Raw genomic sequence first — 22,176 nt, forward strand, 5'->3', positions numbered from 1 at the left:
AGAAGCGCAAGCAGACAGAGGGATTGAGCTCTGGTGAAGCAGACCAACCGCATTCAGATCTCCATCCTCTGGCGTTTGCACTGATACCGGACTCTCGCCCGTCTGACCTGTACCGCTGCCTTCAGGCACACGACACACTCCGGGCCAACGGCCGACACCATGATCAAGTCCAGCTGGTTCTATGTCAAGTTCAAATATAATGAAAAGGTGAGTCAGAACAGTGTCTGTTTTAACTCCGAGTGTTCAGTCTTCGGTCTGGTGTTTAACTGGGTTCACAGCCTCTGTCTTCCTGAGAAACGCTGGTCCTGTAATCTTAAACCCGGCATTGATCTGTTGATAACCGTGATGGTGGTATATTGATAGCTGTGTGTGTGTGTGTGTGTGTGTGTGTGTGTGTGTGTGTGAAGGTTTGAAATCCCTCTCATGCATTTTGTAATAATCATGCCTGCATTTTGAAGCATTGAATATTTAATTGAGCTTGACTCTGCCCAGGTTAAATTTTTTATTGAAACACGTTTTGCACTTTTAAGAGCTTCCCTTATAAACCACATGTGCTTCTTTGACATCACTTTTGCTTTTATTGGTGTTATTAACAGAAATCTGCCGAGACTGAGCCAGATGGTAACATTCATACAGATGTGATTTGTGTGTGTGTGTGTGTGTGTGTGTGTGTGTGTGTGTGTGTGTGTGTGTGTGTGTGCACGTCTGAATCAGGTCATGCCCCTGTCCTGTCAGCTGTGTTAAACTTTAATGGAGGCTGATATTCTATTCTTTAGAGAGGGAGAGCAAGTGATAGATGGTGTTACTGTGAAAAATAAGATGTAGACCTGGTTTGCATGTTTTGTCAGTTACTTAAATGGCCAATGTGGAAAAACAACAACAACAAAAAAAACATCAGTCCATCGCTCATTCAGTTAAATCGATTGTAGCTAATAAAATCTCTTAGATTGCAAAACCTTATCAAAGGCCACATGTCCATATGATCAGCACTGTGAAATATGAACTTGATCCAGTTACCCACAGACCTGATGCATTACACTGATCTGAAGGTCAAACAGGGATGATAGTACCTAATGGTGGGAGCTCAGTTGTCTACACAAAGGTCCCAGGGCCAATCTAGAAGCTGGAGAACTAGGACAGGAAATCACTCACCTTCCTGATTGTTCTAGGGGAATATATATCTGTTCCTTATTTTCTGTAAAATGTCAAGAATATATATTTAATCAAATACCTTGATTGATTGATTTGTTTGTGAGTGTGAAATATGATAATGTGATCTATATATATATATATATATATATATATATAGTTGATTAGAAGAGCACATGCCATACAAACACTGGCACCCACCTTCATAAAAAGCCACGTAAACACAGTTTACATATACTTACTTCACAAACTAAATCCACTAACTTAATAAAGATAAAGAAAGCAAAGGTTAACGCCATTACCTGTCACTTATCTTGTGTTCTTCTCTCAGCCTCAATGTTATATAGCTAGAGGTTTTGCTGATAAATTGCTCTGTGTGACACATCTGAAAGAGTACCTAATTTTTTGATCAAAGCACATGAAAGAAGTTGCAGAAACAAGCGATATGTAATCATATGCATATGTAAAATAGCATAGAAATCATAGAAATACTCCATCTGTGTTTTGATCATCATTCTAAATTCAGTCAAGATGTAGTCTTTGACTAATGTAGTCTCTGACTCAGCTTTTTGCTCAATAAGTAGATTTTAATAATAAAACAGAAGTTTTTGTTTAAAAGCAGAGGGTCTTCTTTTGATGTAGGGCCTATTGCATGTTCAGATATTCATAAACAAACTAAGTTTAATAAATGTATTGTTCAATGTTAGTTCATGTTAATTTAAACCTTTACTACATACATTTATTAACATCAATGGTTTTAACAAATACTAATAAATACTACTAAATGTTGTCAAATACTGCATATGATTAGTTCTTAAAAACTAATGCATTAACTAATGTTAACAAATGGTAGCTTATTATGAAGTGTTATGAAATAAACATGTTTCTAGGATACACACACACACACACACACACACACACACACACACACACACACACACACACACACACACACACACACGTATTTGACCTGTATACATTTATATTTACATATTAATTCATTATATTTTCATGCATCATGTAGTTAATATTGTTTATTTATGTAATAAAGTTAAACACTTATGTTTTGCTTCATAATTAAAAAAACAACTTTTGGTTAATTAATCGGCTATTGCTTGGTATTTGTATCTGTCTGACGTGACAGTGAACTGTGAAAAGTGCAATCTGTGAGTGTGAGAGAGAAATGTTTTATTTGGCAGTGTCAGCCCCTTGTCAAGACACTGTTATACACACAGGCCGTCCATTTTATGTGAAGCCTGTATACTCTCTCTCTCTCTCTCTCTCTCTCTCTCTCTCTCTCTCTCTCTCTCTCTCTCTCTCTCTCTCTCTCTCTCTCTCTCTCTCTCTCTCTCTCTCTCTCTCTCTCTCTCTCTCTCTCTCTCTCTCTCTCTCTTAAGAAGAAAAATGATGTTTTGTGCTCTGTGGATTATGAAAATGAGCTGGTTTTAAATCTATGAGGTTATGTGACTGTGTATTTAAAAAAAAAAATTTTAATGAGATTTTGTAATTTTTACTTTTGATTATGTGACTGTATGGTTTCTTAGAATGGATATATGTGTGTATTTACCAATGGACCTAATGAAACAAAAGTTTTTTCTTCTGAAAAATGTCTTATAGTGTAAATATAAATAAAGGTATGTTTAAAGTCTCTCTCTCTCTCTCTCTCTCTCTCTCTCTCTCTCTCTCTCTCTCTCTCTCTCTCTCTCGCTCTCTCGCTCGCTCTCTCTCTCTCCAGCTCTTGTCTTTCTGTGCCTCTCATTCTAATGCCCAAGTGTGCTCATATGACATGTGAACCGCTATAATTTAACACGGCACCTAACAGTGCTCATAACTCAGTGTGTGTGAGTGCTAGACAGATAGGGGGAGAGAGGGTTTGAAATGAAAGAGAGATGGGGTTCATACTCTGGACAGGAGAGCGGATGAGAGAAGGGAACCATGACAACCGCCTGACTGCTCTGCTCCCTGGTGTGTGAAAGTAGAGATTGAGAGAACGCTTTTGATTCAGGCCATGAAACAAGCACGAGAGGGTGAAGAGTAAAAAATATTCAATTCACAGCTGATTAACAGAGCAATGGATGAGGACTGGGAGAGATGAACTGAGAAATGTGGGTAGCAGACCAGTGAATGACTAATTGAGCTTTGAGTCAGAGTCAGAGATGTGAGGGTTCAGTGTGTGAGAGTAGGCTGATACTGCACTTTCAGGGTTTGAATCTTATCAGAAATTTCTCTTGTCTTTTTGATTCCTCAAAATTGTCTACATACACACTGTTGAGGTTCCCGTTACAGGGTTGAATGGCTATAGTAGTTTTCTCATTTGTGGTTTCAGTTTATTTCAGTTTTATTATTTTTCATGCTATCAATATTTTTATTTTATTTTATTTTATTATATATAATACCAAAAACTAAAATAACTATAATAGCAATTTTCATGCAGTTGAGCATAATAATATGCAAAACATTTTCTTCCCCAAAACACAAAACCAAAATATTTTTTTAATTTAGCCCAGAAGTGACACCAAATTGTTTATTTGATAATAGCTGTCTATGGAGGGGCCTGAGAGCGCTCTGACTATCAAAAATATCTGAATTTGTGTTCAGAAGATGAAGTAAGGTCTTACGGTTTCATTTTGGGTGAACTATCCCTTTAATCATTACTGAGTTGTATACAAACATTTCAATTGCACATAAGACAAAGATATAAGGATATTTCTAATGCAATGTATTGTTGAAATATACACATTTAAATGGTAGCTGTAATTTGTTCTCCTTACAGATTTATTCAAATATACATACACAAATGAACACACAACAGGTTAAATAAAAATATAATAAATATGTAATATAGTGCATATTTATAACTTTCACATTTCACATTTTTAACGAACACTGAATGGCTTTCCTGAGGTAAAAGTAATGTAACATAACATTGTTTTCAATCTGATGTCTTTCCGCGATTCAAACACAGATTGAACATTGAACACAGATTGATCTTTCCTGTAGCTCAAACAGTAGAGCATGGCGCTAGCAACGCCAAGGTCATGGGTTCGATTCCCAGGGAAAGCAAGAATTGACAAAAATAGTTTAAAAAAAATGTGTAGCTGAATGCAATGTAAGTCGCTTTGGATAAAAGCGTCTGCCAAATGCATAAATGCAAATGCATAAATGCAAATGCAAATGCAAATTGAACGATTACATTAAGACATGATACATTTCAGTAAGTTGTACTGTTTCTTTCAACATTCCTTCTGATGATCATTTGTTTATTTCATGCTATAACTAGTAGTAAAGTGGAAGAGATGACCATTTGACGTGTGCTGTGAATGGGATGCCCTCCATTACCCTTTCACCGCTGTCTGGATCTAAGAGGTTTGACTGACGGCAGCGTCAAGTGTTCAGTCTAAAAGCAGAGTAACTTTAGAGCCGCAGGTTTAGCCTGTTGACCAGAATGCCACTGATTTGTGTGGCTAAAGACAGGCAAAAGAGAGGACTGGAACAATCCACCCTTCTTTAAACAAGTATAAAAACAAACAGGGAAAATAAGATATTGTGAATTTCTCATGGGTTGTGCACTGCACTATGTTTTGGTTTAATTGCATCAGAATGCTTTTGTTGGTTTAGTTGCGGGCTGGAAAATTGTGAATTGTAAACGGCTCTCACAGAGAAGCATGCAGAGATAATTTTAGTGATTATGGGCTGCTTTTATGCTACCCCAGTTCTATGACCATTTCACTGCTCCGGCTGTTGATGGAAGCCATGCTAGACTGGTTTAATCGAGATGGGTGGTCTGCTTCTAATGGTCATGCTTTCTGTCCGGGTGGTAGCTTGGATTTAGGCTACACCCTGTGAATATATATTTCTCATCCATCCATCCATCAGTCCTCCCGTCCGTCCATCCATCCATCCATCCATCCATCCATCCATCCATCCATCCATCCATCCATCCATCCATCCATCCATCCATCCATCCATCCATCCATCCATCCATCCATCCATCCATCCATCCATCCATAATTTTTTGCAATTCTTCATACAGCACTGCTGAGACTTATTCAGTGCTAAACCCCCCAATTATATCTAAAAGTCCAATTCAATTTATTATCTGACATGCATTTGACAATAATATTAATAATTTTTTCTTAAGAAAAAAGAACTGCAGCCACAAAAACAAAAACAAAAAAAACAGCAAACTTAAAAAGTTATTTTTGTTTTACAATATAACAGTATAAAAACCAGTGCAACAAATACATAGGAATATAAATATAAATATATATATATATATATATATATATATATATATATATATATATATATATAGTATATATATAAATCAGAAAATAATCTCTAAACAAAACAAGTGAAAAATAAGCAACCATCAAGGCTTAATTATTTTTATTAGAGACATTATTATTATTATTACATAGAGACGTTAAATCTACTGTAGGCTACTACAGTAAACTAATATATTCTTTCAATTTTTTATTTTGACGGGTTGCTGTGAAGACCTTTGAGTGTCTGTGACCGTTTTCTCAAATGAAATTGTAAACTCTCATGAAATGTCGGTCTATGTGTTCGTTCATGTCCTCATAAAGGCGCACGCACTCGCACATCCACACAGAGACGCAGAACATGCAGCTGTGATATTTAAATAGTATTTTGCAGTTTAATATTCACAGACACTAGTATATATTCGGCTACAGTCTGGAGCCCTGCGCGTAGCTTACTACAGTCGGTAACTTACTAAAGAAACACTGGTATCATCAAAATTTTTTAATTTTAGTACCGGATTTCCAGTCTGAAATACTGCTAACACATTTTCGTTTAAGCTGCACTACTCTAAAAGGGATTGCTTAGCAACACAGCACAACTTCCTGTGTTTACAGTGCATTCTGAGCACCGAAGAAGAAGAACCGTGCAGTGGTTAGGCAAAGCTAGCGGTCATCATAATAACTAACGCTAGGTCTTGTTAAAGAATTATGTTATCAGATCGAGTATTTATCAAGTGCCTGCTGATACTAGGGGTTGAACGACTTAGAACGATTTTTTGAAGTCGACATTTTGTGATGTAAGTCGAGTCGACGTTGACTAGTCGCTGATGGCGTCATTAATAAACAAATAAGCCTTGAGCTGAGACGCAATCTTTTGTATCCGTTATTTTGTCTTATGGTCGTTATTTCTCACAGACTTCTGCTCGTTCTGAATAAGATACAGATAAAGTAGCGCAATAAAGATTTCATGTATATGAATGCATTAGTGAGTGATTGCGTGCTACCTGCCAGCGTCTCTCTACTAACAGTGAAACTGTGAGTTTTAGTTATCAAGAAATATATGCAAGAACTTTTCAGTTTCTAAGCTATCTTATTAATAAATGACAGAACAGTGTTGACAATACATTTCTGCGCTACTGAATGGTTTTGTGTCAGTCGCACGCGATCTCCGCGTGATGTGCGATCGGCTATGTGTGTGCGTTGCAATGCAGCAGGCATTAGTTTAGCACGATGATTAACTTACGTGTAGAATAAGCGTGCATTCTCCTGATAAATTTTGAGCATCCAGATGGTATAATAAAACATGTCTTGTGTAGAGCTCTCGGAGTATGCATTTATTTGTCATTTTTAACTGTTGAAAGCAGAGCTGCGTGTCAGGAATTTGCTTATCTTGTTGCGCCCTCTATAGGCCAAGGACTAGTCGACGTCAAGCTTAAAGCATCCTGGCAGAGCATTAAAGTCGATTAGTCGGTGCAATCCCTAGCTGATACCGATGCCAGAATTTGTTGTGGTATCAGTAATATTTGTGATACTACTAGTGGAATCGGAACAACTCTACTTATGAACCTCATTTGGGGCTAATGATGTAAGGCTAATGTACCTGTGCTTGTCAAATTCACTTGCTGCATTTCCACAGAAAAGACATGCTCTCTTTTTATGTCACATATCCTAAGCAATTCCATGTTTACAATACCTTTAATTGCCATTGTTAAATAACAAACGACAAGCTAATTATGACAAATAATTGATTATAATGTTAAGCTTTGAATTTATACACACTGTTGTGGCATACCAGTGACAACCTAATCTTTAGCTCTTTCTCACGCTGGCCCCTGGCCATCTTTATTGTTGAGCTCTTTGTTCTAGCACCAATGTTCCTTTTTTTGAAGGTAACATTCTGTAACTCTTAAGAAAGTTTAGTGTCAGATGAAGAGATGAAGGGAAAGTTTGAACAGATAGAGAGAGAGAGAGAGAGAGAGAGAGAGAGAGAGAGAGAGTTTGGTTCAAAGAGAAGCAGCCATCTGTGTGAGTGAGCAGCAAACAGCTGTCGAGGGATGCAAGATGTCTGTACCAAGACTGACAAGATGGGGGATGACAGGAAACAGATTTCCTCCCGCTTTTTCCCACTCTCTGAGCAAGGCAAGCGGGCAGCCCGTGTGCTGTGATGCCTCCCCAGTCTCCAGATGCTGCTGTCCTCCTGTGTGTGTATATCTCAAAAATATGACACACTTTTACCCGCCCATCCACAGAAACGCACATTTACATTATCTTTACTTTATGTTTATGTCTTCAGAATATTTTTCTCATGCACCTCACTTACTTACCAAAAAGTTTGAGTGGATAACACTTTTCAGATCGGTTTCCAACAAGTCATTCAAAATAACCTCTATGAAAGAGATGTCACTGACTGGTGTAAAACTCTTGGTTAGAAGCACTTTAAAAAAGAGTTCACTCTTAATGTAGCCTTTCATGGACATGGTAGGCCCAAAAATGTTGCTTGGCTTTTGAAACAGCCTAAGACCGGCACAGAATCCTCCCCCTCAGGGAGCATTGCTGTTTTTATTCTTTCCCTCTCTCCTATTCTTTTCCCCCTTCATTTCTTTTCCCCTCTCTTATCCCACTCTCGATGTGATGAGAGGAAGATGCCTGGCAGCTGCTGAGGCAATGAAAGGTCACCCTGTCGTCGCGGCAACACGATAGCGAATGGGAGAAGCTGTCATCTTTCTGGCATTTTGATTGACAGGCTGCCTGGGTGACTTAAACTCTGTGGAGAAAAGGCCTGACAAGGCAGAGCTGTCACTTTATTGGCCGCACGGAGCCTGTGCTGTGTGTGTGGATAAATGAGAATAGAGGAAACCGTGTAAGGGGTAAATTAAATTAGATGGACGGAAGAGAGAATATAGATTCTGTATTCACGCTGAAAAAAAATGGTGTAGGTTTTGCTTTGAAACAATTTTCAATGCTAGTAAATTTCACAAACCGTTACGAAGAAATGGCAGTGTGGCCCTATTTCCCTCCGTAAACGATACTGAAAATTGCTTGCAATTTTGCGTAACGTAAAATGACCCTTGTTTTAGACCTTATATCTTGAAATAGCCTCACTTCTTACACTTACCTCTCATTCTTTACTTTGCTACACTGCTGTTTCCTGTCTTAATTGAGTTAATCAGCCAAATTAATTGGGTGATTAATTCAATGTGCTTTTTTCAGTTGTAATTAAGAGTGTAACTTCACCCATTTTCAACCCACTTTCTATTGTTAAAATGCAAGCAGTTTATGTAAAAGATACAGTATGCAAAAGGGGATTATGGGGTGGGGTTGATTTTCAGGGGTTGGTCTTGGCCCCTTAGTTCCAGTGAAAGGAACTCTCAGTGCTTCAACATACCAAGAAATTTTGGACAATTTCATGCTCACAACTTTGTGTGAACAGTTTGGGGATGGCCCCTTCCTGTTCCAACATGACTGCACACCAGTGCACAAAGCAAGATCCATAAAGGGCATGGATGAGTGTGTTTGGTGTGGAGGAACTTGACTGACCTGCACAGAGTCCTGAGCTCAACCCGATAGAACAGCTTTGGGATGAATTAGAGACTGAGAGCCAGGCCTTCTCGTCCAACATCAGTGCCTGACCTCACAAATGTGCTTCTAGAAGAATGGTCAAAAATTCCCAGAAACACACTCCTAAACCTTGAGGAAAGCCTTCCCAGAAGAGTTGAAGCTGTTAAAGCTGCAAAGGGTGGGTCAACTCCATATTAAACCCTACGGATTAAGAATAGGATGTCATTAAAGTTCATGTGCATGTAAAGGCAGGCATCCCAAAACTTTTGGTAACAGTGTATGTCAGCAAAAGTCAGCAGAATTATGCAAAAAGCTTTATTATTGAAAATGTTCTTGAAAATACTCTTGTCTACTCTTCAAATGGCATATTTGGTCAAAATGGAAAACTATGGCATTAGTATTCTTACCTGTACGCAATTGTGTTTTGCTTTGGGAGGTTAAAACTCCAGTTTCTTCCCCGGTTTCCCCTAAAGCACTTTTTCGTGGTCATCCGGTTTGAAATGATGACTACAAAGACAGGTTTTTTGCCGCAGCATTCTCTCCGCATTTATGATTCTTTGCAGCCTTTATCCACTGCCTGCAACACACTGGATCCCTCACTGGAAAACAAGAGGAACTCACTACTACACAATACTAGCTGACACATTTATGACAAAAATTTGCTAAGAAGTAGGATTAGCGTTAGGATGGGAGACTGATTGGAGTGGCCTTGGACGGCAACATGCCCAGTGCATTATGGATATTGAATTTTTTGTACCTATTAGGCAAAAGGGACGAAAACAGCCCTTTTCTCTATTATAGGTAGCATCGATTACAGAACATGTTTTTCCTTTCTGCTGTATAGACAGCCAAGTTTTATTGAAAGTTCATTTTTTCCAGCCACTTTAATGTGCTTATAAATAGTTTATTTATCAAATCAACTTGTGATTTAACAGTTTTAGAAGCACTATACCACACTGACATTTCTATTGACCCACTCATGTACACACTCACTTAGCAAACAACATAAACTCTCTTTATGTGTGTGCAGATGGAAAAAACTAAAGAGTGTCAGTCTTGGTAGTCTACATGTTTTATTAATCATGGGAGCTGAAAGACCCTCAGTCTTCCTGTGATCTTTAATGCATGCACCAGATAACGTATTTACATGTTCTCATGCATTATTCATGCCCTGAGAGGAAGAGTAAGAAGATTCTGGTTGAGGAGGACCCTCTGCCCACAGGCTCTTGCAGTGTGTGTGTGTGTGTGTGTGTGCGTGTGTGTGTGTGTGTGTGTGTGTGTGTGTGTGAATACAGTACCTGCTGTAATATTGTGCATGGCTTAGTCTTAAGAAAAGAGCAGGCGGATTTCATGTGTAGTAGATGCATTTTTTTTGCTAAATATAATTATCCAAATTATTTCGCACCTAGCTTAGCATTTACAGACAAATGTACACAGTTAGCCTCAAAGGATCTGCTTATTTTTTCAACAAATACCTGCAGCCATTCTTGTTTTTTTCCTCTATCTCCCTGTATTAAGTCTGCTCTGCAGTTTATCTGATTTTTTTACAGATCTGGAAATGAGACCGTTCAAGCATCTCATTTGCCTTCTCTGATGAACTTTTCAGGATTAGTAGAGTTGAATTAATTCAAGTTTGATTCACTGATAGATGTGATATCTTAAGGATTTATATGACTTTTAAAAAATCAGCCTCATCAATTTTTAAAAAAATGTTTCTATCCCATCTAAAGCTGGATATATCTTAAATAATACATGTGCTCCCTTTATCTGCTCTCTTTCAGTTTAATTCTTGAAATCAGTTTAATCTTCTACAGGATCAGTTTTCTTCAGTTCTTCAGTAAAAATATCCAAAAACCACTAGGCCAGTGTTATATATTTTGTTCAGTTGAGTACCTACAATATCCCAAATGTTTCCAACTATTTGTAAATTGTGAGAAAATTGCTATTTTAACTAAGGACCGGGATGTTTCAGCATAGCGTTTGAGCGAGTCGCCTGTCAATTGCGTCATATCTGCGTTACCCTCGGTTTCGGGTTTTATTTGGCAGGAGCGCTTTACTCTTAGCAGTGTGAACAAGTGAACGCACGGAGTAACGTAATAACATCATTTTCAACACACTTAAATGTATCTAATATGATAAACAGAGCTACATTACCTCATAATCATAACCAGAGCGGATCAGTGCAGGCGCCTGGCGACTGTGTCCCGTCCCGTCATAATAAAAGCCCCGGTGCTCGTGAGCCGTGTGTTTGCATAACAATCGCTTCAGCGGCCATGCTCAGCTCCAAAACACTCGGTCCTGCTCTGCTACACACTACAGTAACGTTAATAACCGCATGTATGAACATGATTTCTGCCCGAGTCCTATATCCCACCGGGTGAGGTGAAGACCACATGTCCCAAGATGCTGCGCTCAAACTTTGCGTCATCAAACTATGGCTTTGTTTTGAATAGGCGCCCTCTAGTGGACGTAAAGTTGCATAGTGCACCTTTAATGCATCCGAAACCATAATAAATGGAATGTCGAATGCTATGACCACATGGTATACTCATTTTGGTGAGTGTGGCAATGTGTAGATTATAAATTTTCACCTATTTGATGAATGTTAAAGTGATACGTTTAGGTACTTGCTAATGGTTAAATGCAAATGTATATAGCTAAAATTCATTTTATGTATCAAGGTGCAATTGTATGACATTATAGACCATTTAGGAGTAGACGTCACAGTTACTTCACAGTGCGCATTGTGGTGGGAATGTTAACACTACCTCCTAATATTTGGTGGAAAACCTGCTAATTTTTTTTTTTCAGAATTCTTTGATAAAGTTCAAAAGAAGATTTATTTTAAATCAAATATTTTGTAACATTATAGGTCTTCTATCACATTTTGATGCATCCTTGCTGAATAAAAGTATAAAAAACTTGCTGACCTGAATTGTTTGCTTGATAGTGTGTATGCAGCCGTCACATTTGTATGAGAAAAGAATATGTTGTTGTGTGAGTAGCTGTCTGTATGGTCATTGAAATAAGGCTTTGAAGTTTTGGACTCAGGAAATCAGGAAAGCTGATCTGCATTTCTGTAGAGCAGATGACTGAGCGTCTGGCTGTGTTATGGCCAACTTATGCTGTACAGTTGTCTGTATGTACATCGTATCCGTTCTGCATTTGTGTTTGTTTTGAAGTGTAGCGGTGTGTGTGAGCTTCCCTTCTGCTCTCTCTCTCTCTCTCTCTCTCTCTCTCTCTCTCTCATCTCTCTCTTCTCTCTCTCTCTCTCTCTCTCTCTCATCTCTCTCTCTTCTCTCTCTCTCTCTCTCTCTCCTCTCTCTCTCTCTCTCTCTCTCTCTCTCTCTCTCTCTCTCTCTCTCTCTCTCTCTCTCTCTCTCTCTCTCTCTCTCATAACACGATCCAGTAACGCAGGGCAAAACAAAGAAAATGCTTTGCGTGATGCTAGGCCTTGATTGGCGCTCTCAGTGTAAGCAGACCCCTCCCCCCGGGGAATTATCTGCCAAAGCGTCCACGCTGCTCTGGTTTTTAATAATAATTATCTAAAATCGCACCAATTAGCCTGCAGCTATACAAGGAACTGGGGGGAGGAAGGAGAGAGAGGGAGAAAGGGAAGCAGAGAATAAGGACTGTAAGGTTCTTATCTTTACATTGATTTAATATCACTAATGAACCTGGAATAGATATTTTTTGTGGTTTAGAAGTCTTTGATTTGTAATATCCCTGCACACAAACATCTATGAGATTCAATGTCAGATATTTCTGTTCTGACAAAAGGACATTTTTATTCTGAAGTGTCTAGTTTTATACTTTAGTTATATATTCCATTAGCTCAAACATATGCAGTAGCGTACCCGTGGGGTTTCAGTCAGGGCCTTCACTAACGATCAACACACCCCACGCCACCGCCATAACAACACCACACACACCGATACATACAAAATACAATCATGCTGGATCTGGGTAACACAAAAACTACCCAAACTCTAGGTTGTTACGTCTGACCCAGGATCTGGGTAACACAAAAACTACCCAAACTCTGGGTTGTTACGTCTGACCCAGGATCTGGGTAACACAAAACTACCCAAACACTGGGTTATTACTTCTGACCCAGAACCTAACACAAAAACTTTTTTGATACTAAAATATATTTTATGATATATTTACATATAACTAAGATTATATATATATATATATATATATATATATATATATATATATATATATTATATATATATATATATATATATATATATATATATAATATATATATATATATATATATATTTATATATATATATATATATATATATTTATATATATATATTTATATATATATATATATATATATATATATATATATATATATATATATATATACTATATATATATATATATATATATAAAACATTATTGCATATAATATTGGCATTTTTATTTATTGTTAAATGACACATTGCATGTACTCTCCTCACCTCTCGTTCTTCCTCTGTCTCTCTCTGCTCACAGACACATTTATTCCTCTTATATTGTATACTCCTCTCTGTGCATGTTTCTGTTTTTGTCTTGTATTCACCCTGCCTCATCCTCCTCTGCCTCACCCTGATCTGATCAGTGATCATGTAGCACCACCTGCAGGTCAGCAGAGAGGTAACACCCTCTTCACAGGTACCAAATGTCCATGAACACCGACTACAGACACATGCCATTATTGTGCTGTCTGTTATAGAAGCAAGTTTGACAGGATCAACAGAATTGATTCTCTAATGCTCGGTGTGTTTATGGCATCAATATTACATCACAGCAGAGCTTGTAAAGTAGAGCATTATTATTGCGCTCACACAAACTCAATGTATCCCTGAGCAGACTATTTTTAAAGAAAGTTAAATGTCACCCCCTTCTCAAAGCTGACATGCACCTTAGAGTTTGTACTTCATATATATATATTTTTTTTAAATCCCCTTTGTGGCTCTAGGCTTTAAAAAAATAAATCCTGTGTGTCCTGCATTTGCATTCTGCACGCTTCTGCATTATTCATACAACAATTGGCTTTTATTTTCTTCTAGTGCAAGCCCAGGGCAGAGGCTGTGGTGTGTATGTGATGTGTGTTGTGTGAGGAAATCAAGTTCATATTTTACTCTCCTATACTATCATATCATATTTTAATGTGATATGATATAAAGTTGTATATACATTTTTGATATAGAGATATGATATAGATGTAAAATATGAATTGACCATCACATTTTTAAAGTATGTCCCCAATGTTGCCTGATTTATAATTCATAATTGTACATTAAAATAAAAAAATGTTCACCCCTGAAATTACTTTTATGCTGATGTAAGCAAAACTAAAACAAATACAAATAAAATTGTACCCTAATGTAGCAAATTATATATACATATGTATGTGTGTGTATAAAAATATTAGTGTGTGTGTGTGTCTGTGTGCGTGTGTCACACACACACACACACACACACACACACACACACACACACACACACATATATATATATATATATATATATATATATATATTTTTTTTTTTTTATTTTTTTATTATTATTATTCTTTTCTTTTGTTTATACTGAAAATGCTTTATAAAATAGTTCGAAAATTCAGTGGCTTTTCATGTCGTCCTTTAATGTTTTAAACGTGTAGTTTTTTCTCTGTCCATGGCTCTCTTTGCACTAAAAGGTATCCGAGGCCTTGTTTAATTTTCTAAATTGTGTCATAATGCAGTAAATCTTGAATTGTCACAGGCAGTAAAAGAGCTGTAAATCATTTTTTAGAACAGCCAACTGCAACTTATCACAGACACCTCTTTAAGTGTGCAGAGACGATACGATAAGAGGTTCAGGCCTCTGAATACAAGCAGCAAACATCTTAAACGCATAACTCTTAAGCATACGCACACACACACACACACACACACAGTATATCCTCTTCCCCGATGTTTACACAGCGTGTCATGCTGATATCGGTCACTTGCCGATCAGTCAATCTTATCAGCCTCGGCCAAGGTCCAGAGACATGCATGATGAGTTTGTTTTCACCCGTCATTAAAGGTAACAAAGCTTAATTATGCCTCACTTATCTCTCAGGCATGGATTCACAGACGCGCCGTTGATGGAGGTGGGAAATGCGTGCATATGTTTCAACTCTGATATCTACCTGACTGCCTCTATGGAGGATGTTTGTACAAGATTCATCCTGGATCACATTGCTTAAGAGGTCAAACAAACTGTTATTTAACTGACTAAAGGAAATAATCATCATGCAACATTCAAATTCTATGTTTGAGGGGGTTTTTTTTGGTTTTGTTTGCGAAGTGTCATATTGATTTAACAACGAACGACTTGTGAATGCTCTTTTGACAAAGTCAAGTTATCTGGGCATCTCAAATGACAGCAAAACCCAATTTTCTCATGCAGACTCACAAAACCGTTTTGATTGGTGCGTTTCCCGTCTTTGTATTCCTTCACCAAATTGCCGCTTGCAGGGTTGCAAAACTCATTTGCTGTGTTTACTGAGAGGAAATGTGCTTGCGTCCTGCTCCGTCCCTCTGCAGGGCAGCGAACGCTTAGTGAACATACCGCAGAGACAAATGATTTGCCATTGGCCGTGATTTCCTAGATAGCGCAGTGGGGGGAGCCAGGAAGTGGGGCGGCAGGAGGGGAAGTTGCGCTCAGGCAGGGGAATAGACGGCCTGCTGGGAAGGAGATGGCTTTCTCTGACACAATCCGCCGGGAAGCTGTGGGGTTGCGGAGACGGGAGGAGGTATCGCCTGCTCTGAATTTGTTCTGTCTTTTTCGCCCTTTCTCACTTACATCCCTCCTGCCATCTCTTTACTTTCCGTGGCGAGGGGTGGTTCTGAATGACAAGGCAAAGCTTCCTCCCCTCAAGTGAACAAGTGTGAGAGAGTGTGTTTGGATATGCAATGCATATGAATTTGTGAATAGCTTATGAAAAGTCTGTTAGTCTGGAGTATTGCTCACAGCCTTGAGTTTTTTGCTCCTAGGGTATGTTTTTGTGTGTGTGTGTGTGTATTTTTTTGTTTCTGTGTGTGGGATGTGTTCAAGCCTGTCTCGTTTTACAGGCAAGGTTATTGAGTCAGTGATAAGACTGTGAGTCTCAGAGGCCGGTTAGTCAGTCTGACCTTGCAGTGTGAGCTGAGGATATGCAGACTGGCAGGCTAGGGGTCAGCACATCCCACAATCCCTTGGTAGCCTGTCTTTGGATTTAGAAAAGCAAGAGGAGGTCGTACTGCTCTCACTCTTCTGCAGCTCAGAATGTGAAACATGCAACACACACACACACACACACACACACACACACACACACACACACACACACACACACACACACACACACACACACACACACAAATCCAGCTATAAGAATAAAATATTAATAATATTATTGTTTTGTACGTTTTTTTTTCTCTCTCTCCTAAAAATGTAATTTATTCCGGTGATGACAGCTGAATTTTCAGCATAATCATAATAATAATAATAATAATAATAATAATTGTTGTTGTTATTATTAAAAACTTATTTTGCTGCTTAAAATTTTTGTGGAAAAATTCTGTTCAAATGTTTAAAATTTAAGATAGAGTCAGACATTAATACTTTAATTCATCAATGATGCATTTAATTTATCAAAAGAGACAGTTAAGACATTTATAATATAATATTAACCTTTTTGCATCCTTATGGACACTTTTCTCTTTCAGTTTTTTTTTTTTTTTTGATATCTTTGCCTGTGTTAATGCTAACTGGAATTTATTGGAATTTTAATATTTAACCACCATTTCCTTAAAAAAAAAAAAAAAATATATATATATATATATATATATATATATATATATATATATATATATATATATATATATATATATATATATATATATATATATATATATATATATATACTATATATATATATATATTTTGCACTGGGTGCACAAAATGCCCTTTTGGACAAAAATGTCCACATTGAAATCCATTAAAACTGCTATTTTTAATCATGTTGCACATTTATCTATAAAATGATGCAATCTTTGTTAATAGGCTTTTATTCCGTTGGCAAGGCTTCAAAATTGTAATTTAAAAAAAAAAAATTATCAGATGGTGCCATTTTTTCAGTGTATGGCGTATAAAGCAAACACTCACTTTATTGCTGTTTTTTTTTTATTTTTAGCGTATTATAAAGCCAATTTGATAATTATGCAGTTATAACTGTGTGGGTGTGTTGGTATGGATGTCAGAGTGTGGTGTGTTTGTATTTCATAAAAAAAATTGTGCGTAATTTTGCGTGTGTGTGCTTGTAATATTTGAGAAAAACTCAACTGCAAATCACAAATCCAAAACCAGTGTGCACCAGTGGAGTTTTACTGGCCTCTAATGGGGAAAAGTTGGCACTGCGCCCAAACAAAATCTTACTGAGATCTTATTTTTTGAGATATCAACCTCAGCTATGTTCTGAGAGTGCTTCGACCCGGCGCAGTAAAAAGTCCCGGCTGAAACATCCTCCCTCACATCTCCCCCTCCCCCCTATTGACAGAAATGAGAGGGGGAGGGGGAGATGTGAGGGAGGATTTTTCAGGCGGAACTTTTTACTGCGCCGAGTCGAAGTACTCTCAGAAGTGTTATTCTGCCATACATTACAGTTCTCCTTTTTAATCCGCTTAGAAAAGCGCCACGTTTTATTTCGCGTCACCATACTTGCTCATTCAGCTATTCGTATAACTGTTTTTAAATAGGGGAAACGTGGAGGTGTTTGGTCGCTTCTAACTTGATCTCTGTTTGGTACCTAATGAATAAACAGGGCTTAGTGGGCTAAGCTAAATGCTATCAGAATGTCACCGCGCGTCAGAGCGATTAAGTTCACGCACTCAGACGAGAGAGGTATGTATACACTCGTTTTAGTTAAGGGAATAACACAGTTTAATATGAAAAAGTGGTGGAGTATCCCTGTAATGCATTTGAAAGCATTAAAAGCTCAATGGCTTTTCTATTCAGCAAAGAATCCTGAAAAAAAACTCAACATTTTAAAAAATATATTAAGCAGCACAACTGTTTTCAACATTCATAATAATAAGAAATGTTTCTTAAGCAGCAAAACCTCATATTAGAATGACTTTTGAAGCATCAGGTGACACTGGAGACTGTTATAAGGCTTACATATTGTACTATATATAATAAAAGCACGTCTTGTTATTATTAAATTTATATTTCATTCTTTGCAGCATTTTTTATCCTCTCGCTTTCTCTATGTTTTTGTGTGTGAAAGAAATCGATTTTAACATTATTATTATTGCAGTACAGTCATTTTGTGGAGAGGGAGCCATAGATGGTGAGAAGTAGTAGCTGGAATGGAACTGACATTCCCATTCATCTTGGCCCCATGATCTGCAATTTATGGTCAGAGCCAGATTCGACATCCCTCTGTGCAGTAAATACAGAACGTGCCGCCTCTAGATGGGTGGATCTCTATGTTCAGACAAAGAAGAATCAGTGTGCAGCGTGGGTGGAGCAGAATTTGCTGTAGGTGGAGCTCTTGTGTCGGAGTTCGGTGTCAGAATGTTTTCCACCTGCTGGTAGAGGACAGGACAGCTGCCTTTGTGCGGGTGTGAGTGTGTGCGAGTGTGTTAAATTGTTCGCTTCTCGGAGACGGCAGGTGAGAAATGAGTATATAGGAGCTTTTTTTAGTCCATGGATGCATTTAGAGTGTGTAACCCCAATTAAAGCACAAGTATAATTCATATAAGATGAATTAAGGTGTATTTAACTTTATATGTAATGGTAAACTGATTAACCCTCCTAATTTAGATGTATTTTCCTATATAGTCTTGTTGTGCGTGCGCGGTGTCTGTTGTATGTTATATAGAAATCAGCCACAGATGCGGTTCATCAAACTCGCCGTCAAGCACGAGATCAAGCGTTTCTGCTCGCAATATCTCTGGCTTGGCTTTCACTTCCTTTCCCCTCTCCACTGTGCTCTCTCTCTCTCTCTCTCTCTCTCTCTCTCTCTCTCTCTCTCTCTCTCTCTCTCTCTCTCTCTCTCTCTCTCTCTCTCTCTCTCTCTCTCTCTCTCTCTCTCTCCCCTCTCCCTCCCTCCCTCCCTCCCTCCTGCAGTCTACCGCAGGCCCTCCATCTCTGTGGTCTGTCAGCATGCTTTTTCATTTGGCTTGTTGCTACAGGGGGCTCGGCGCTGGCAGATTACAACTCGCCAGCCAGTCATTTTCGATTTATCTGAGCTCTCCGCGCCCCCACCTCTCTCCCCCGCGCCTCGCTCTCGCCCCGGTCGGCATCAATCCGCACGCACACACATACGGCCATTTGTCAGACCCTCCTTCCATTTCTCTCCACCTCCACCTCCTCCCTCCCATCCTCCCTTTTTCGATTGGCGCGGAAATTTAGCTCGCAAGCTCGGAGACAAAAAATAAATATTGTGTCGGGGGAAGCGTTTAAGTTGGAGGAGGCAGCCAGGGTTGTGTTATTACTTAGGGCTCTGTCACCGCCGATGACCCCAGAGAGTGGAGAGTATCGATCACTTGTCACTCAAAGCATTCAGAAGATTGCATTGACAAAGCTTGTCGAGGCCTTTAATAGCAAGGTTAGCAGCCTTGGCGGAGGCCCATGAGAAAAGTCTTAACTGAGCCCCATTACATGGTGGCTTTTAACCAGTCCCCAGGCCCACAGAGTGGACTGATAACTGTAAGGAAGTAATTTTAGTCTCATAATTGCCTTCCTCTGGTTGACATTTGTGGCCCTAAGAGCCTGTATTGGAAAAAAAAAATCCCATCATGGCCAGACAGAGACGATGAAGGTTGTCGTTGTCTGGCAACAAAAGCGCTTGGCTGGAAATTAAGGAAAATCAGCTAGATTTACGATATGTGTCCTAGACCATAGGTGTGCGCAATTTAATTTCAAAATCAGCTATTTGTTGGTTTGCTTAAATGACTTGCTAGATATTATGCAAGGATACCTTACATTGGGCTGGTTTTGGGTTCACCTGACCCTCATTGGCTGTGTTTATAAGGGGATGCTTACATAAGACACTTGTATTATAAATGTAACACTTTAGTATGGGGAACACATATTCACTATTAACAACGACTTTTGCCTCAATAAACTCCTAATTTACTGCTTATTAATAGTTAGTAAGGTAGTTTTTGTAGCATTTAAGTTTAGATATTAGGTAGGATTTAGAGATGTAGAATAAGGTCATGCAGAATAAGGCGTGTATATATATTTGCTTTATAAGTACTAATAAACAGCCAGTATACTAGTAATATGCATGCTAATAAGCAACTAGGTAATAGTTAATAACTGAACCTTAAAATAAACTGTTACCAGTATCACATGAGTAGCAGTGTGATGTGGCTACGAGTGTGATATTGCGTTTTTACAACAGTTTGAGTGTCTTTTAAAAACCCTCTTTTGTATTGAAGCTTATTGTATTATGTAGAGTATTACTAAATGAGTGTATTAGTTGCATCTGGTATAGTACTCATTCTTCAGGTCGATGTTCATAATATTATATCGTTTATAATCTGTTTGAATATCCACTGAGGAAAGCGTTATCTTTGTCTTTGTCCTTTTAAAAGTTAACGGGATTTCCCAATACAGCACTAAAACAACTTCCTTGTGTATGAACCAGTCACTCATCTAGAGGCTTAATAATGTCACTTTCACTAAAGGCCTTATTACAATCACTAACAACCCTTTCTAAAATACCAAATACAGCATTTTGATGTAAAATGTTTATCCAATAACACTATTTAAATGAATAACAATAGCCTTTATAAAAGACAATAGGAAATATCACAAGCAAATAATTCAAGACATACAAAAACATACAAAAGCAGCAATCTAGTGCAGGATTTAAGTTGAATATAGACAAAGTTGTGAAACTTCATTTTCCCCTTAACCCAAATCGGTTTGCTTTGGAAAAATCCCCCAAATGAATTACATCTCATGTTTAACCACTATCTACATAAGAGACAGCGGTAATTTTCTCCGAAGGTCTGGCCGAGATGAAGCTGTTCTCTGCGGGTACATGAGCACTGAACAGCCTGGAGCTCACATCTGCGAAAGCATATAAACAAATGTTAAAACAGGCTCTATGTTTATATATGAGTCGCATATTTGAGGTCTAATTACATTCTCGCCTAAAAAAACTCTTACACTTCGTACATTTCGTTACATAACTACAGTAGTGTTTTAAAAAAATGGTGGATGTGATCGACCACCATGACAGTCGCAGCAAGCAGTGTGATATTGTGAAATAATACAATTAACCGTTTCTATCCTAATGTATTTTAAATGTGTATTGTTTTTTTTTCAGAAAAAAAATAGAATATGCTGATTTGCTAATCAAGAAACATTTATTATTATTATCAATGTTGAAAACCGTTGCTTGATATTTTTGTGGAAACTGTGATACTTTTTTGATGAATTAAACTTAATACAAACTTTATAGACATGTTTTGTTTGTTTTTTTTAAAATACAAAAACAATTAAAATGTACAAATTTAAACAGAAAATCAAAATTTCTAATATTTATGGGAAAATGTGTGTATGTGTAGGAAAACATGCCTAGACTGGTCGCATGAGGTGAACTGAGGAAGGATGCGATTGTAAAAAGCATATGACTGATTTATGTTCTGAAGGAAGTCCATTACTTGCTAAAGGAAGTGCAGACCTCAACACAAACAGAGAGATGCCGTGCGTGACTGAGAAGGTCAAGCAGCTTACACTTACCTTACGCTGCTTAACAAGATGGACGATAACAGCCTTGTTTAAGATAAACTTGTACCAGAATCTGAACAAATACAAAATTATCTTTAAATCTGGTTATAATTTCACATTATTATTATTAATTTGACACGAAATAGCAGCATCAGTATGAAGCAAGAAGAAACGGGGCCAAGGCAAGAACTTCTCCTGGGAATGCTGTAATTTGTGGCTGACACAGATGGGACGGTTTGTCCCTGGCCCTGGTTTTCTCTCCCGTGTGATGTAGGTGGTGACAGGTCTATGAGAGCAGGAAGCTATTTTAAACACCGTGTAAATCGTATACTCTGAAACACACACTGATCACCTGTGTCCCGCATTCCCAGAATGGCCCACCCAGAGCCTTGGCGTTGTGAAGAGAGGATATAACTTATAACCTTATCTTCACAGGCAGCTC

The 22,176-nt window shown here is 38.1% G+C and overlaps 1 protein-coding gene across 4 annotated transcripts in view; it reads left to right on the plus strand.

The window, feature by feature from the left end:
* auts2a (activator of transcription and developmental regulator AUTS2 a) overlaps nucleotides 1–22,176 on the plus strand; it is a 381,444-nt gene that overhangs the window by 119,821 nt on the left and 239,447 nt on the right. The window contains exon 1 of one of the 4 annotated variants that reach the window (XM_067434086.1): nucleotides 72–207. The exons of the other annotated variants lie outside the window; for them this stretch is intronic. Coding sequence (XP_067290187.1) covers nucleotides 160–207 — 48 coding nt within the window. The 5' untranslated portion in view covers nucleotides 72–159. Of the gene's footprint in view, nucleotides 1–71; nucleotides 208–22,176 lie in introns of those variants that run through there. 4 annotated transcript variants of the gene reach the window in all.

The sequence above is a fragment of the Pseudorasbora parva genome, chromosome 23 (genome assembly GCF_024679245.1).
Source record: "Pseudorasbora parva isolate DD20220531a chromosome 23, ASM2467924v1, whole genome shotgun sequence".
Taxonomy (NCBI): Eukaryota; Metazoa; Chordata; class Actinopteri; order Cypriniformes; family Gobionidae; genus Pseudorasbora; species Pseudorasbora parva.